The sequence below is a fragment of the Tamandua tetradactyla genome, chromosome 8 (genome assembly GCF_023851605.1).
Source record: "Tamandua tetradactyla isolate mTamTet1 chromosome 8, mTamTet1.pri, whole genome shotgun sequence".
Lineage (NCBI taxonomy): Eukaryota > Metazoa > Chordata > Mammalia > Pilosa > Myrmecophagidae > Tamandua > Tamandua tetradactyla.
The window spans coordinates 75482096-75499347 of record NC_135334.1 but is presented as its reverse complement, the minus strand read 5'-3'; the positions used below and the strand labels follow the sequence as shown (position 1 = coordinate 75499347).

The following is a 17252-nucleotide window of genomic DNA, read 5'->3' as shown; positions in this document are numbered from 1 at the left end:
CCTTAACCATGTGAGAAGTCCATGAGAATGGGGTGGCCAAAGCCTTTGCCATATCATTAAGGATTCCCAATTTCATAAGCCAAGCCCTTGATCTTGAAGCTTGCCTTATGAAACTTATTTCTGGAATGGCAAAGCCAAGGCCTGTATGAAATTATGCCTAAGAGTCACCCCAGAGAACCTCTTTTGTTGCTTTTGTAGACTTTCTCTCTAGGCCAACTTGGCAGGTGAACTCACTGCCCTCCCCTCTACGTGGGACATGAGTCCCAGGGGTGTAAGTCTTCCTGGCAATGTGGAATATGACTCCTAGGGATAAGCCAGGCTCTGGCATCATCGGATTGAGAATGACTAAAAAGGAGAAAAGAAATGGAATTCCAGAGTATTTCAGACTACCAGAATATTACATGCCCCAACCAATAGTATTGCTGAAAACCTTAGAGAGTGCCCTGAGCTCTATCTTAGTCTCTAAATGTTTTTCTCAGTGAGTTGATTTTCTTAGGAATGCGAGGCCTCCAGATTGATCCTAGGCCAGATATGTCCTGAGACCCAAAGGTACCAGTCTGACCAAGAACGACAACCAGGTTCATTCCTCTATTCCAGAGGTCATTCTAGCAAGAAGACATTAAAATGGTCATTGCCCAGATATCCCTGAAGATTGAGAGATCAAATGAGAGGAAAGAGGTATAATTGAGAAAGTAGGACTTAAAAACGACTGTGACGACTGACTGAGTATATAGACATTACGTTTTAGAGCCTAGTGTTTTAGAATAGCCAGAAGGAAATACCTGACTGAAGTTGTTGAAATGTAATCCAGTAGCCCTGATCTTTAATAGTGAGTGTATAAATATATTGTGAAAAGAAAAAAAAAATAGTTGGTTGTGTTTGTATGGGTCTACTTTGGGATCTTTTGCTTTGTTACATTGAGATATATATTTATCAATACTACATTGTCTTAGTTAACCTACCTCTACTACAAGTCTTAAAATTGAGTAAATTGCAATACTATTGGTCAATAAGAGGGAGGGGTAGGGGCTATGAAATATTTGGGGTTTTCTTCTTTTGTTTAATTTTCTGGAATAACGCAAATGTTATAAAAATGATCATGGTGATGAATACACAACAATGTTATGATATTGTGAACCACTGAATTTATACTTTGGATTACATAATGTGTAAAGATTTTTCAATAAAAAATGCGTAGAAAGAAAAACCTTTACCATTGGATCAGAGGACAGGGACAAATTTGGCCTATTATTATAGGTGGCTTGGTCATGAATGGGACCATATTTCCCTTAACATACTGAAAAATTGCCAAACATGGAGTTTGTCATTGTCTTTCTTTAGAATTTCCCTTCCACCTTACCCAGAATCTACATAGTACTGGAGAGAGGGATAAGTAAAAAAATAAATCAATCAATCAAAAATAACCATCTATACATTCTTTCTCTGGAATAGAACTAGCACATGATCACGAATCTGCTTGGTCTTGACACCATAGATGATTGGGTTGACCATGGGTGGGAAAAGCAGATAGAAGGTAGCAAGGAGTATGTGGACATGCGGGGCAGCTTGACGGGCCACACGGTGCATGACTGAGGAGATGACCACAGGTGTATAGGTAGATAAGATAGCACCTATGTGAGACACACATGTCCCAAATGCCTTTCTTTTTTTCATTATATTTAGAAATAAGTAAACAGGGAGACTTTGGAAGACATCTGCTCCCTATTATATTCCAGTTCCCACTTCAGCATTCAAACTGTCAAACTCTTTCTCCACCTGACTCATAGTGTCCATTTATACATTCTTTCCCAGAAATAATCCTAAAACTTGCTCACGAATCTGCTTGGTCTTGACACCATAGATGATTGGGTTCACCATGGGTGGGAAAAGCATGTAGAAATTGGCAAGAAGAATGTGGACATGCGGGGCAGCTCGGCGGGCCACACGGTGCATGACTGAGGAGATGACCACAGGAGTGTAGAAGGCTAAGATGGCACCTATGTGAGACACACATGTCCCAAATGCCTTGTAGCGTGCTTCCTGAGAAGCGAGCTGTAGAACTACCCGAAGAATGAAGATATAAGATAGGACAACAAATAGCAGGTCCAACACCACAATAAACATGGCCACAGCAATGCCATAGATATTGTTAAAGCGTGTGTCTCCACAAGCAAGCCTTACCACAGCCATGTGCTCACAGTAGCAATGAGCAATCTCTGGGCCCCGACAATAGTGGAAGCGTCTGAGCAGAAAAGGGAGTGGAGCCATTAATGTCACGGCCCGGAACACAGCACTCATGCCAATCCTGACAATAAGGGGCCCAGTCAGCACCGTGGTGTAATGCAGAGGCTTGCAGATGGCCACGTAGCGGTCAAAGGCCATGGCCAGCAGGACTGCTGACTCCATGATGGAGAAGGAGTGGAGGAAGAACATCTGGACCAGGCAAGCATAGAAGTTGATTTCCCGATCCCTGAACCAGAATATGGAAAGCATTTTGGGTAGTGTTGTAGAAGAGAGGACCAGATCAATGCCTGACAACATGGCCAGGAAGAGGTACATGGGCTCATGGAGGGCAGAATCTGCCTGGATGATGAGGAGGAGGGTGCAGTTGCCTAACAGGGCCAGAGTATATGCAAAGCAGAAGGGGATAGAGATCCAGATGTGCAGATGCTCAAGGCCTGGAATTCCTACCAATAAGAAGTCAGCAGGATGAGTAGAGGTGATATTGGAGACTGACATAGCTCCTAGAAATTCTCCCTACCAATTTTCACAAGCCCCTTCACCTTCCAGGTGTATCTTCTAAGTTATATGGGATTTTGATTGAAACTCACTTACCACACCTAAGAGGATTAACCATTGTTCTTATTCCTAAACTTTGAACAAAATAAATCCTAATAGTCATGTAAAAGCATAATCCATATTTCCCACCCTTAAGAAACTGTGTGTCTCATTGAAAAGGGAGAATAATATATATCAATGGAACTGCTATCACAAGACGTCTTGCATAACGGAATGGAGAGGCGATAGTGTTCTCTGGATTCTTCTTGATAAGATGATTACCTTGAAGAAAAAATGATTAATTCTTTCTTAATCATGCATTGGCAACATCCTCCCTGCCAATCTAACCAAAGGTCCAATCATAAAAAGCAGTTTTCGATCCTGAAATCTCAGGTGTAGGTTTCTGTATAAGTTAAACACTACAGGTTCCACCATCCCAGTTAGTCACATCGTCTCTATTTTCTGTCAAAAGATTTCTCATCATTTCTCTGATATGATGGCTACTAGCCACATATGACTATTTAATTTTATTTGAATGAAATGAAAATCCTCGGTCACACAAAATAAAAGTACTCAGTAGCCACATGAACTAATCCTATCACACAGGATGATGCAGAATACAGAATATTTCCTTCATTGCAGAAAGCTCTATTAAGGTCACTCTGTAGTATGTCTTCTAGGTCCTTTCAGTGCTGAAAAATCTGTCTAAATACTGACTGCCCTACCACCACCTTACTGGGAAAATGAGGAGCCACTTTTTATTTGTTATCCTTCTTCTAATTTCATATAACCACCCTATTCGTGTATCCTTTACTCCACACATCTCCCAGCTCCTTCATTTTATCACAGGAGTATTCTCTGTGAATTTTCTGGCTTCCAAACCAAATATCCTTTATTCTTAATGATTTTAAGTCTTTTCTTCTGTTGTTCACTTTTGTCTTCTCTTCCTTTAAAAAATTAAATATTAATGTTGCCCAGATTTTACCCAGATCCTCTTTGTGTCTTTGCTAGGATACACTTATTGGGGTTCTTACAAAAATTAAATGAGACAGCACGGTGTAATACCACAGACACTAAAGAAAGAAATACGGAAAAAAAGTTTTTTCTTTTTCAATATGAGAAAAATGTTTGAAAAGTTCAATAATACCTCTAAGATATCATAGCTAATGGTGTAAGAGAGCCAAGGTTGAGTACTGGTTTTATTTCAGTTGCAATGTTCTAAATAATTATGCCTTCTTGCTTCAATTCTAGATTCCCTGTGGGCAACACACATCCCAGCATACCCAAATTGAAAATGTATATCATTTCATTCCATGGTATGTGGGGAAATCTTAGAATGGAGCCCTGTTTCAATTCATAACTGCTACTATGGTAGCTATGTTATCTTGCACACTAATCACTTTTCTCTGAATGCCCATTTTCTTCTCTGTAAATGGAGAATGACATTGCCCTACCTTTTTAATATTGTTGTCAATTATATCTCTTTCTCCACAGAACTGATTTCTAAAATAAATATTAATGTTTACATTCTTTAATGAATCTATACTCATTCATATTTAATTTTATTCATATCATATATTTAATGTCTTCCATTATATAATTCCTCCTATTACTTCAAAACTCTGCTTCTCTTCACAACAAAATATCTACATATGTCTATGTTTAGACTCAACATCTTCAAAATCATGTGATGTTGACACATTCCAGTCTGGCTTCCGTACCCATTACTCCCCTGAAATGGCTCCATTGGCGCCATGGATGATTTCCATGTTGATATCTGATGACTGCTTACCTGCCTTCATTTAAATAGACTTCTCTGCAGCTTTTATCTGAATTGAACACTGTCTACCTCTCAAAATCCTGTTTTTAAAATCCCACATACTTCTATTTCCTACTCCTCTGTCTCTTATTTTGTTCTCCTTCTTTCCTACCACTAAATATTTTTTTCAAGGCTGAAGTTTGAGATCACTTCAATTTCACATGCATAAAACATTCAAGAAATATATTCAATAAATTTCCTGAAAAAAATTAAATATATTTAACAAATGGCTTAAGGATAAATCAGTGAGTAAAACAGACCTGTCTCTCAGAACAAATTTTCTAAAGGTTGAGAAAATGTTAGTAAATGACATAATCAAACTACTTAATATGTCAGTTGCAATAACTGTTATGACAAAAAAGTAAAAGAACAGAGTGAGTTTAGGAAATCCCAAAGTTGCTGGCAATGGCATGTGGGCAGTTTGTAATTTTAAATAGATCAGATGAGTCTCACTGGGGAGGGAACTTGAGCAAAGCTTGATTTCTTTCAACGGAAGAATCTAGGCCTCCATTAAGGTAGTTTATACTGGGAAAGTGATACCAATGAACAGGAATGTGATGAAAGAAAGAAATAGGAAAGCTGATCCAACAGTACATTATTGAGCTGGGCAAACCGTGGATCTCCTCTGTTCAATTCCACATGAAGAACCCTTTAGAATGTACCTCAGAGTCATCCACTCGATGTGGAAGAAGGGAGTATTTATCATGTCTTCCACCCACAAAGACGTTATTTCCTCATATTTCCAGGTTCATGCACATTCCAAGGTGCCGAGCAGGTTTCTACAGGTACTCCTGAGAGCAGGGGAACACCAGGGCAGGATGCAGTTAGGAAGTGTCTGGCCACACCTATACTCATATGGTTGCCATAGCAATGGCTAGAACAAGGTGGGATGAGCAGATGTGAGACAGGCATAAGAAATATAGAATATAGTAGTTAGCCCTGAAGGAAGGACATCTAAGCAGAGGAAACAGTAAAATCAATTGTTCTAGGAGAGAAAAAAACATGTCTAATGTTCAAAGAACAGCTAGGAGACCGGAACGAAGTGAATGAGTGGGGGAGTTGTAGAAGATAAAGTCATAAAAGTGGATCCAGATTTCACAGGGCATTGTAAGGACTTTGTAATGACTCCTCATTTCTCTAAGTAGTAAAACCAGAGCTTTGGGCAGAGAAATGCTGTTAGAGTATTTGACATTTTAAGTTTGCCCAGGCTTCTATGATGAGAATAACACAAAAGGGGTAGGGAAAACAGCAGGAAGAATACCAGAAGGCTGTTGCAGTCATCCAGGGAAGCAAGGAGGGTCTCAGGACCAAGTGGTAGCAGTGCATGTGATGAGAATTCGATTTTGGATACATTTGAAAAAAGTGTCTTAATTTCTTGACAGAGTATATATAGGGTGGAGAGAAAAGAAGTCAGGTTTGTCCTTGAGATTCAGGAAGGAAGGAAGGGGCTGCCATCAACTGAGACGAAAAAGTTGTGGATAGGACAGGATAAGATTTCAATTCTGCATCAGTTTGAGTTTGAGATGTCTACCAGAAAACCAAGTGGAGATGTAGGTACGTTTGGATTTGCTTGTCTGGAGTTTGAGTGAGAAACTTGTCTGTTGATATAAATTTGGGATCATTAGAAAGTGGATGTTATTTAAAGCCATGAAACAAATTGATCACCAAGATAGTGCAGATAAATGAAAAAGTCCCAGAACTGAATCACAATAATTAAAATAATAGGGTGGTATGGAGAGTGGTCATGGGGGACAAGTCAAAAAGGAAGCTCGGAATATGCAACCACTGAGATAGAAGGAATGCCAGACTAGAATATATCAAGGAGGAGAGAATGTAAACTATGCCAAATGCTAATGATGAGTCAAATGATTTGGAAACAGAGAATCAGCCTAGTGTTTGGAAATACAGATGAATGGAGACCTTCATAAAAGCATTTTGGTTAGAATATATGTAGAGGGAGAGCCAGATTTACCTGTGTTAGAGGAGAAGAAAAATGACTAATTGAAATCTAAGATGATTCACTCCTTTGAAAAATTTTCCTGTAAAGGGCCACATGGAAATGGGGCAGTGGCTGCTGCAGGAAGTAAATTAAGAGACTGTTGGTTGATTTGTAATTATGTGTTCTTTGTTTCTTGATATGCCTGTTTCTTTGGTTCTAATAAGGAAGACAGGGCATCTTGTTTTAAAGATGAAAGGAATGATCCAGTAGCAAAGGATAGGAAGAGAGGTATGGCTTCAGAAATCCTTGGTTACCTTCTCTTGGATTTCCCTTAAATTCTTTGAATTTTGTTACCATACTTGAAATTTCATGTATACCTTTCCAGATCTTATCTTACCTCTAAGCTCCAGACTAATCTACTTGATTTCCCTAAGTACCAATCCCACAGTTACCTCAAACCATTCATGCTCGGGCCAAAAATCATGACTACTTTCTTCCATGTACATTCCACATCTCTGTATACAACCCTAGAGTCAAGTCATCCTTGTATTTCCTCTTGTTCTCATGCCCTGTAGTGAATCCAGAAGTAAGTGTCATCGGGTCAAACTCCAAATAAAAATCAAAATTATCTACTCTATTTGAATCAAAACCACCCAAATTCAAGTTGCTATCATCTCTAATCCTCTATAACTAAAAAGCTGTCTAATAGGTTTACAGTACCCCTTTTCATCTCCATATCTACACCTTCCACAAATACTCACTTCCACAAATACCCACTATATTATAGAAGGAAACATCTATAACCGAAGCCGTTAGCATACACAGAGGCTAGTGCACCTTTTGAAGCATGAGCAACCACACCACTGGAAATTAAATCTTCTGACGTTTTCCAGAAGACCTCTCATCTGATCCAGGCTTAGACTGGTTGATTTTCTCTTAATTTAATATTCAACAAGGATAGATATTTTTTACAAAGTTCTTACAAGTCTTCGTTACTTGTACCAGAAAACAATCCTCTTTGTTTTCAAGTATTTATGTTTCAAGACAAGTATTTATCCATGTCTTACTAATATTTGTGCATCTTTTTCAAGAATGAGCACTTGAGCTGTGCAACAAACAAGTCTAATAGCATCAGGGATTATTTTTGTTTTTCATTAGTGTGTCCCCAGGACGTGAATAGGGTGCTAATAAATGACTGTGGAATGACCCCACACAGCTGTTGTGCTTTATCCTCTGTGAATATTTATTTCCTACAAATCCAAATATGTCTCACTTTCTCACAAAGTCTCTAAAACCCCCGGAGTTACTGTATATTCTTCTAATCATGACTGACCACCCTCTGGCCTGCCAACTTACCCTCATGCTGAGAAGAATTTCTCTGTTCTGTCTAAATTCTTCCCCCAAGTACAGCATGGCCAACAGTCCACATGTCTTATTTCTTTTGAAGCTTCTGCAATATCTTCCTCTCCCAGAACCAGGATCTCAAAGCAGGAGGGTGAATGAAACCAGCCTTCTTCCTCTAATCCCCAGAACCTAAGAACCTGCCCTGTAGTGAATGTTTTGTAAAATATTTAGTAGTCGTTGGCTTGTTACTCTGCTCACTTTCAAAGCCAAGACGCTCACACTCCTCATAGGGCTGGTTTTCTTTTTTTTTCTTTTCTCTTCCAAAAGCAGTTAAGTGGGGAATCTATCCACAATAAGTACTCAGTCAATATTGGCAACTATTCAGTAGCCTATATATTTTTCCATTTGTATATGAGAGTTGACAGAATTTAAATTAAGACCCAGAGAAAGGAAGATTGCCACTCAAGATGATTCCTAAATGTGGCTTATGGTAGAAGAACCTTTAAGAAATGTATTTCTTACCTCCCCCAACATCTTCCTAGTTCAGGTTTCATTGTCTCTTTCCTGACTACTGTAGCGGCTTCTGAGTTGAGATGCTGAAGGTTGAGAGGAACAATTATTGAAAGTGAGAAATAATAGGATCCAAGCTGGAATAATCAGCTAAGACCTCTTTGCAGAGGCCCATTTCATCTGGCATAGGAAAGAGACAGGCAACCTCTGCGGTACTGGGAGGATCTGAAGTTTTTAGATACAGAGTTTTGGTGGGATTATCAAATTATCCTTCCTCTATTGTAGATTCAAACCAATGGCAATAAAGGAATTAAGGCAGCAGTAGGGGAGAAGATGATGCTTAATATGAGAGCTGAGCATGACAGATAAATAAAAATTCCCCCATCCTCCCCACTCACACCTGTGTCACCTCTTTCCTGTATCTCTTTGTTTCAGCTCTGTCCACAGTCCTTAAGCTGAAGTACAATTCTTGAACATTTCGATTTGCTCCGTGGAGCACCAGTGCAGAATTCTTATCCAACCAGATATTTGTGAAGGAAGGAGCAGGGGTGGAAGCAGCTGGCTTTATACTCACAAACCTCCTGCTCTTTTCTCAAAAGGATTCAGAAACAGAAACTGATGTACTTGAGGAGGGCCCTCAGGAGATCATGGCAGCCTCTGGCCTCTTCTTTGGGGGTTGACTCAGAGACTCCCCTGTCTTAGGGCTCTTGTCTCCAGGGTTTTCTACAGCCCATCCCCCCTTCCCATTCAGAAGCACAAATGCTCCAACAGGGGTCATGACTTACTCTCCAGCAGCTGTGAGCACTTCAGGTGGAGCCTGCTTGCACCTTTCTTTTCTGTCTCTCCTTATTCCAATCCCCTTCCCTGAAGTGCCTCCTAAGAAAGAAAGCCTCTTTAGAACATGTAAATGGGAACCAACTCCTTTCTGACTGTGATCTGGAACAGCATGAGTTCCAGCCTAACAAGGTCCCTATTAAGAAGTTGATTTGCATATATGGTACATAGTGGCCTGAGTTAAGCACTGATTTCCAACTTATGGCCTTGGCATATCACATCCCCGATCCTTTGTCCGTTGCCTTAACTTTGAAGTAGGATTACTAATCTCAACTCTTCTTAACTTGGGGAGCTAATAGAAGAATTTAAATACAATTCAGAATCAATTATTATTGGTTACTAATTTTAATAAATAATCTTTAAGCATTCATAAATTAAAAAGTGAGGCTCTTTCTACCTGCAAATGACTTAAACCCCTGATATTTTGCAAAGACCTGAAAAGAAACAGGTTTTTACCAGAGGCTTCCATGGACTTTGCCCGAATTCCCAACAGTTCTTTTAAAATGTCATTCCTCAAAAAAACAGTCATTGCTGCTACCTGTCATGCTGTGTATCCGAGTTCCTGCTCCCAGTGCCAGGTCGCCTCCCCACCCATGCCTGCACTTTCTGACTGTGCTGGTGGCCTCCCTGCCTTTGGTGGCCAAGCAGCACAGCATGGTCTGCTGCACATAACTAAGACCTGTGAGTCACCAAGACCTGGGTGACTTGTGGGAATGCTTCACAGTGGATATCTGTGGCCTGAGCCCAGAGGAACAGCACTCCCCAAAGGGTGAACAACCAAGCCACAAGGCCTTGCAGCTGCTGCCTGCACTGCAGGACTCATACAAGAACCTCATGGGCAAGGTGCTGGCCATGCTGGCCTGGCCCAGCTAAGACATGGTCTTTTGGTTAGTGCTTGAGACCGACAATAACTAGTTTAGTTGGTGCTTGAGACCAATCATGACTAGATGTGCTCCTGGCCAAATTGTGCACCTGCCATGCATAGAGCTGCTATCTCCTCTAGGGCTTGTTTTGGGCTGCATCAGCATCAAACCTGGTGGCACAAGGGCACCTAGCACCTACACGCAGGGCGAAGGCTGCATGCTGTCAGCCAACCTGATGCACTACCCGAACCTCAGCCATTAGTACCTATGACCGTGGCACAGCAAGGATGTATGACTGCATGCCTGGCTGATGTTCATGGAAGTACAGCACCAGCATGATACGTGTGCTCTTCAACACTGGGTATATGTCCCATGGCTGCAGCAACCAGTACCTTGTGACATACAAGCACAGCCTAGAGGACATGCAAGACAAGTAGCAAATGTTGACACATGAGGGCCAACTCTTCAAGGAGGAGGTACAGCTCTCTTACATGTACGCTTGGTCTGTACCCCTGCAATGCTGGCTTGGGTGTGAGGGGACAGTTCCAGAGGCCCAGGGTTCAGCCTGGGATGCCAAGGATCACCATGGATGCTGGACAATAGTTTTGGATGCCCAAGGGTCAGCCCTTGATGCCCAGGAGTCAACCCTGGATTCCAGGGGACAGCCAGAACCTGTCCTGTACATTGACACTGGACAATAGAAGCCAGGAAGGACACATGCCCTCCAGGGCTCAACAATGATTGTGAGAGTTGTTTTGGTTCTTGTGGGTGACACCATGAGACAGAAAAGGAGATATCAGGTGGCCTCCCACTGGCCTTGTACCCACAGAGCTGATGGGTTCTGGTGGGGTGCTCTGTTTGGGTGCAGGCCTCAAGGGGGTTTAAGAGCATTCAGTGATGACAACTTCTGAGCAAAAGCCAAGCAAGACTTAGGCTCCATCCCCACCCTCTCCCAAGACTGCTCCTAGAGGTGTATACCTTGGCAACAGGGTGTCATCACCCAATAGCCTCATCCTGGCCTGGGAGACCTTGGGGGCCCATTGTATTCTGATTCCCATTGTGTATATTGAAGTCAGCTGTCAGTCTTATTATTGGGCTCTTGAATGTAATCTACCCCACATAAAAGTTACTTTTAACAATTTTAATTTTCTTTAATTGTATATACCTCCTTTATAATGTGTCTAGATATCTTTGTTTATCCTGAGTTACCTGAGCTTCTTCATAACATAGGATCTTTAAGAACTTTGCAAAGCTTCATCCTTTCTCTCAGAGTAAAAACCAAAGTTTTGGACAAAGATTTAATATAATTAGACACGTGCTAAACATTTGCTTCTTTCCTGCTGAGAACAGCAAAGGTAGTGACAATAGAAGTGGGGAGAAAATTAAGGTGGCTATTGCAGTAATCCAGATAAGGGAGGATGGTGACTCAGAACCAAAGTAGTTGCAGTATGTGTGGTGAGAATTAATCAGATTGTAAATGTATTTTTCAATGGAATATCTTGGCAGGTTATATGTAGGGTGTGAAACAAAAAGGAATCAATAAGTACACAAAGAATTTTTACTTGAAAATGGGAAGGAGGTAAGATTATGGGGTTCACTAAAAAAAAATAAAATCCCCACCCTCAAGCACTGTTTCTTCTTCTTCTTTGGGGCATTAAGCTCTGCACCCTAATTAGGGCTGATGGGATGCCCTGGTTGTTGGGTAATTGGAAATATTGTAACTGAACCCAGACTATTAAACCAAGATTTCTTATCCTATTCTTTTGCTTCTTGTGTAAAGGAGTAAAATCTTATGTGCCTATAGGTTGCCGACAGCTTTTATTCATGCTTTCTTTATATGCCAAATGCAAATTAGCTAAGCCAGAATGTAACTTTCCTTTTGCTACTTGTGAATATCCTGGTTGTTCTGATGTAAAATATATTCCTTGGGGATGGAATCCTTATACTCTTGGGCTTGTACTGGTTACAGAGCCACTCCTTTATTGTGAATAGATATGACCTGAAGGCTGATGGCATTCCCAGTATAAGGTATCAGGAGAATAAGTATATCTCTCTTGTTGCAAAAATCTTCCTTAACACATACCACTCTATTTGTTGGTTTTATTTGGTGTTATTTATAAGCTTCCCCTTGGCTATGCTCAGAAGAAACAACCAAGAGGTTATTACTACATATGACCTCAAGTTAGAACATAATCTCCATGTGGTATGTGGTGGTATAAGAGGGAATCATAAGGACAGAGGTGGGAAACAGAAAGAACTAGGAGTTGTAGGCTCTTTCCACAAGAAGGGGATGTTTTCATTTCCTGGCTGCTAAAACAAATACCATGCAATGGGTTGGTGGCATAACTATGGGAATTTATTGGCTTATGGTTTTGAAACTAGAAGTCCAAAATCAAGATGTCATCAAGGCAAGGCTTTCTCCCAGAGTTTTCTGGCATTCTGCGGCTGGTTACCAGTGATCCTTAGTCCTTAGTTTTTCTGTCACATGCAGTGCACATGGTGGCCGTTGCTGACTTCTCTGGTTTCCACTGACTTCTGGCTTCTTCCACTGGTTTCTCTCTGTGTGTCCTTCTGCTTATAAAGGAATCCAGTAACAAGATGGAGACATCCTGACTCACTTTGGCCAAACCGTAACTGTAATAACGTCATCAAAATGGCCTATTTACAATGTGTTTGCACCCATAGGAATGATTTGTTATAAAGGGTATGCCTTTCTGGAGCATATAGCTCCATAACACCACTGAGATGAGAAAGCAGAGTAATTCTTAAACAGTGATCTCCAAAGAGGCAAAGGAACTCACAAGATGAAAGAAGACTACATTTAATGGAAGATGATGATGTGAGCAGCAGACGTCTACTTGTCAGGATTAATATTAAGAGAATTTTTTTGTATCTGTGTTTTTGTGAGAAACAGACAAAAAGAGAAAGAACTGGAGGTCGATATTCTCACTTCCCACTTCCTTTGCCTTCCCCCTGTTTCTTCTTCTATCATGTGCCCTAGAAAGGGTGTTCAGAGATAATCTATTATAATTACCATCTGCCTCTGTCTCAGGGAGAACAATAAGTACAGCATCCCTGCCTTAGCAGTCCATGTATCCCCAGTCCCTAGTGCAGACTTAGCATGTGGTTGGTGTTCAATGATATTAGTACATTCACAAAATAAATGAGGAACTCATATTCTTTAATAAGTAAACAACATTTGCATGTAAAGAAAGAGTTACATGATACACAAAGAAATACCAGAGAATGTGTCTTTCTTTTAGCGAGAGGGATTAGCCTTGAGGATGAAGAGGTCGCAAGAAAAAGATACAGACTGCCTCAGTTGAAAACATAACATTTTAACAAGGAGAACTGACTTGAAACCTGTAGCCCAGGAAGGTCATGAGCTCTCCATCACTGAGAGTTTTAGACAGAGGCTGGATACCACTGGCTAGAGTAATAGCAGGAACTCCTGCCTTGGATGTAATGTTCATCCTCACTCAGTTCCTAGGTAGATAGTACACCTAATTCCCAATATAGAAATGTAGATTATCATTCTTCTCTTATATAAATGAACTTGGAAGTATCTTTGTATCTTCAGGTGTGAGATCACCAGGAGTGAAGGCTCTGTGATGACACGACAAAATCAACAGCTTTAGACCAAAGGCTACCCATGCACATAGACCCAGATGACCTGATCAGAATAGTGGCCTTTTGAATTTTGGCATAAAACTTTCTTTTTTTCATTATATTTAGAAATAAGTAAACAGGGAGACTTTGGAAGACATCTGCTCCCTATTATATTCCAGTTCCCACTTCAGCATTCAAACTGTCAAACTCTTTCTCCACCTGACTCATAGTGTCCATTTATACATTCTTTCCCAGAAATAATCCTAAAACTCGCTCACGAATCTGCTTGGTCTTGACACCATAGATGATTGGGTTCACCATGGGTGGGAAAAGCATGTAGAAATTGGCAAGAAGAATGTGGACATGCGGGGCAGCTCGGCGGGCCACACGGTGCATGATTGAGGAGATGACTGCAGGTGTGTAGAAGGCTAAGATGGCACCTATGTGAGACACACATGTCCCAAATGCCTTGTAGCGTGCTTCCTGAGAAGCAAGCTGTAGAACTGCTCGAAGAATGAAGGTATAAGATAGGATATCAAATAGCAGGTCGAACACCGCAATAAACATGGCCACAGCAATGCCATAGATATTGTTGAAGCGTGTGTCTCCACAAGCAAGCCTTACCACAGCCATGTGCTCACAGTAGCAATGAGCAATCTCTGGGCCCTGACAATAGTGGAAGCGTCTGAGCAGAAAAGGGAGTGGAGTCATTAATGTCACGGCCCGGAACACAGCACTCATGCCAATCCTGACAATAAGGGGCCCAGTCAGCACTGTGGTATAATGCAGAGGCTTGCAGATGGCCACGTAGCGGTCAAAGGCCATGGCCAGCAGGACTGCTGACTCCATGATGGAAAAAGAGTGAAGGAAGAACATCTGGACCAGGCAAGCATAGAAGTTGATTTCCCGATCCCTGAACCAGAATATGGAAAGCATTTTGGGCAGTGTTGTAGAAGAGAGGACCAGATCAATGCCTGCCAACCTGGCCAGGAAGCGGTACATGGGCTCATGGAGGGCAGAGTCTGCCAGGATGATGAAGATGAGGGTGCAGTTGCCCAGTAGAGCCAATGTGTAGGCTGAGCAGAAGGGGATAGAGATCCAGATATGCAGATGCTCCAGGCCTGGGATACCCACCAACAGGAAGGCAGCTGGATGGGTAGAGGTGATGTTGGAGACCATCGTGGTTATTGGAAATTCTCCTTCTCCTTGTCTATTTACATAAGTCTCCTTCCAGTGAGAATTCAAAACAAAAGTTCAAACTCTGATCACTTATGTGGGATGATTACCCTTTTTCCTCTCTAGTCCTTAAATCAGAAAGTAATCATAAGGTAATTGGAGTAGAGTAACTACAAAACTCATTTCACTCCTTTCTCTTTTCACTGTCCCTTGCCACCATAGTTCACCATCATCTTTCACCTGGACTACAAAGCCTCCTAATTTGCCTTTGAGATCTGGATCTTAGTCCTCTATAATTCTGTAATCCATTCTCCATCCTGCAGCCAAAGACCATTTAAAAAGGCAAATTGTATCATGTCAAGCCTTATATGAAACCTTCATTTAATTGCCATTCCACTTAGGATGGAATTTGTACTCCTAATCCTGGCATGGTGTTGCCCCTGCTTGCTTTTTGCCTCATCTGTTTGCACCTCTCCCTTCTTTACTGTGCTCCAGACATATATCCTTCTACCAGATGCTTGAGCACATGGAGTTCTTTCCCTGTCAGTGATGCCTCTCGAGAGTGCCTTTGAATTGCTTTAAATACTGCTATTCTCTCTCTGCCCTTTTTACCTTAGATAATTCACGTAAATTCTTACCTATGTCGCTATAAAGACCTCCTCTAGTTTCCAACTCCTGCTTAAACCCATCCATTACAATATGGCAGAGCATGTATTTTAATTTATTGCTGAAAACTGTTTATGGAATCCCATTGCTACAAAAATAATAAAACAATTAAACATGTTTACAAACAAGTTTACAAACTCCAACATGCCTAAATTTTTGGCTTCACTTACCATTGTTTCCTGAAATATGCATCCCAAGTATAGCAGTGCTAGGAACAGTCATTCTTGTAATTCAACTATTTCTCCACAAGGCTTCTCTTGGCCCTCTTTCATAATCTTGCTAAAAGTCTGCCAAGATATTGGCAAAACCTTCCCAAACTCTTCCAGGCAGATTCTCTTAGTTATTTTAGTTAGGAGTCCCTAATTAAATAACACAATAAAACCATTGATTTATATTACCCATACGTATGTCTGTCTACTCACTGGCCTATGAGTGCTTGGTGTACAAAGGCTGTGACTAATTCATTTCTATTTTTACAGACTCTACTGAACACTGTTGGTGCTTACTAACTGCTTTGTAAATGAATGCATAAACATCTCCCTTTGTGGAAAAACTTCTTCCTTACCTGCCTTTGCACAATATACCTGCCATCTGATCAACACTGAGATTAACTGGGTATCTCCTAATTTTAAACCTCTTCACAGATGGAAATTCTAAGAAATACCGCATCAGCTTTTATTCAATGGATCAAAAGAAAATACTTCTTGTTATTCAAAACTTTTCCAAGTCACATTTAGATCTCTTCATTTTCTCCAAGACTTGCATTGGAATGGACAGCATGGAAGTCCTATGACATTAAGGCTGTGTGTTTTATATGTACTGCCAAAATATCAACGATATCCATATAGATGCTTGTTAAATATTTTTCATATGAATGAAATAATGTCCTCAAATACATGCAATTTTCTTAATCCTAAATGAATGTGCTACTCCAATTCCAAACAGATCTCCCCTATTCCCTCAATGCCTCTGCTCCTGTGTGCTTCCTGTGTGCTCCTGTTGAACATCACCAGCCATGCAGTCTGTTTGCACACACACCTCAATCTCAGAGCTTACCTATGGTATTTAGGAAGTTTAATGAACCATTCATTAACCCTTCCTTTTTCCAGGTTCAACTAAAACATATTTCTAGTTCTGTTCAAGATCTGACTGCTTATTTGGCTGCCTCCTGCCCCAATATCCAAGAACCTGTCTGACTCAGGTGTTTTGTCTAGTCCTTTGATATTATTGTCCTATACCTATTTCCTGTTCCAAAGCCAGGATGTCAGCAAATGTCCAAAGGGATCCTGTGTCATCTATTTATTTGTCTCCCTTCCCTCCAAATTGTATGTGGATCCTTACATAAAGGATAACTAGTGCTGTTATCTATTTGGTAGGCTCCACCTTAATATGGAGAAGACCCTAGAGAGTAGGCATTAAGAAACTGAGACCCCCGTGGTCATGGAGCAAGTAAGCAAATCTAGAATGAAATCTCATAGCTTCTGCCTCCTATACCAGGATTCAAAGCAAGGTTTATGAATCCTGACCTTTCTCTTCCATTTCCTTATTTCATGCTTCTCCTTTACTTTTTTCTGAACTATTAGGAGCTCTGACTTAGGTAAGGCCAGGCTGTGGGGTAGGTGTAAATTGAGTAGCAGTGGTGGAAAGAAGAGTGTGAGTGATATGGCTGAGTTTTTAGCTGAGGTTGCTCTGGATGTGGTCCCTAACGTAAGAT

At 40.9% G+C, this 17252-nt stretch overlaps 2 protein-coding genes and 1 long non-coding RNA gene across 4 annotated transcripts; all 3 read right to left on the bottom strand.

Moving 5' to 3' along the window:
• Positions 1–1428: 1428 nt before the first annotated feature.
• Positions 1429–2739, bottom strand: LOC143643479 (olfactory receptor 52K1). Of its 2 annotated transcripts, XM_077112104.1 has the most exons (2): positions 1998–2739; positions 1429–1631 (listed from the first exon to the last, which is right to left on the bottom strand). In XM_077112104.1, the coding sequence occupies exons 1-2, from the start codon at positions 2737–2739 to the stop codon at positions 1429–1431; spliced, it is 945 nt and encodes a 314-aa protein (XP_076968219.1). The 2 variants fall into 2 exon arrangements, with proteins under 2 accessions (XP_076968219.1, XP_076968220.1); XM_077112105.1 differs by lacking the exon at positions 1429–1631 and having other exon boundaries at positions 1795–2739.
• Positions 2740–2950: 211 nt separating this feature from the next.
• On the bottom strand, positions 2951–9268 carry LOC143643484 (uncharacterized). Its single transcript, XR_013156298.1, has 2 exons — positions 9176–9268; positions 2951–3060 (listed from the first exon to the last, which is right to left on the bottom strand). It is a non-coding gene; the product is annotated as an uncharacterized LOC143643484 (long non-coding RNA).
• A 4665-nt stretch (positions 9269–13933) lies between these two features.
• On the bottom strand, positions 13934–14875 carry LOC143645140 (olfactory receptor 52K1-like). Its single transcript, XM_077114720.1, has one exon. It carries the CDS (start codon positions 14873–14875, stop codon positions 13934–13936), a length of 942 nt encoding a protein of 313 aa, XP_076970835.1.
• Positions 14876–17252: the final 2377 nt, after the last annotated feature.

Excerpts from the sequence above, each read along its gene's own strand:
- LOC143643479 (XM_077112104.1), bottom strand. The coding sequence starts at position 2,739 with ATGTCAGTCTCCAATATCACCTCTACTCATCCTGCTGACTTCTTATTG. Across the intron at positions 1,632-1,997 it reads GACATGTGTGTCTCACATAG|GTGCTATCTTATCTACCTAT; the intron begins GTGCCATCTTAG and ends TGTCTCACATAG.
- LOC143645140 (XM_077114720.1), bottom strand. The coding sequence starts at position 14,875 with ATGGTCTCCAACATCACCTCTACCCATCCAGCTGCCTTCCTGTTGGTG.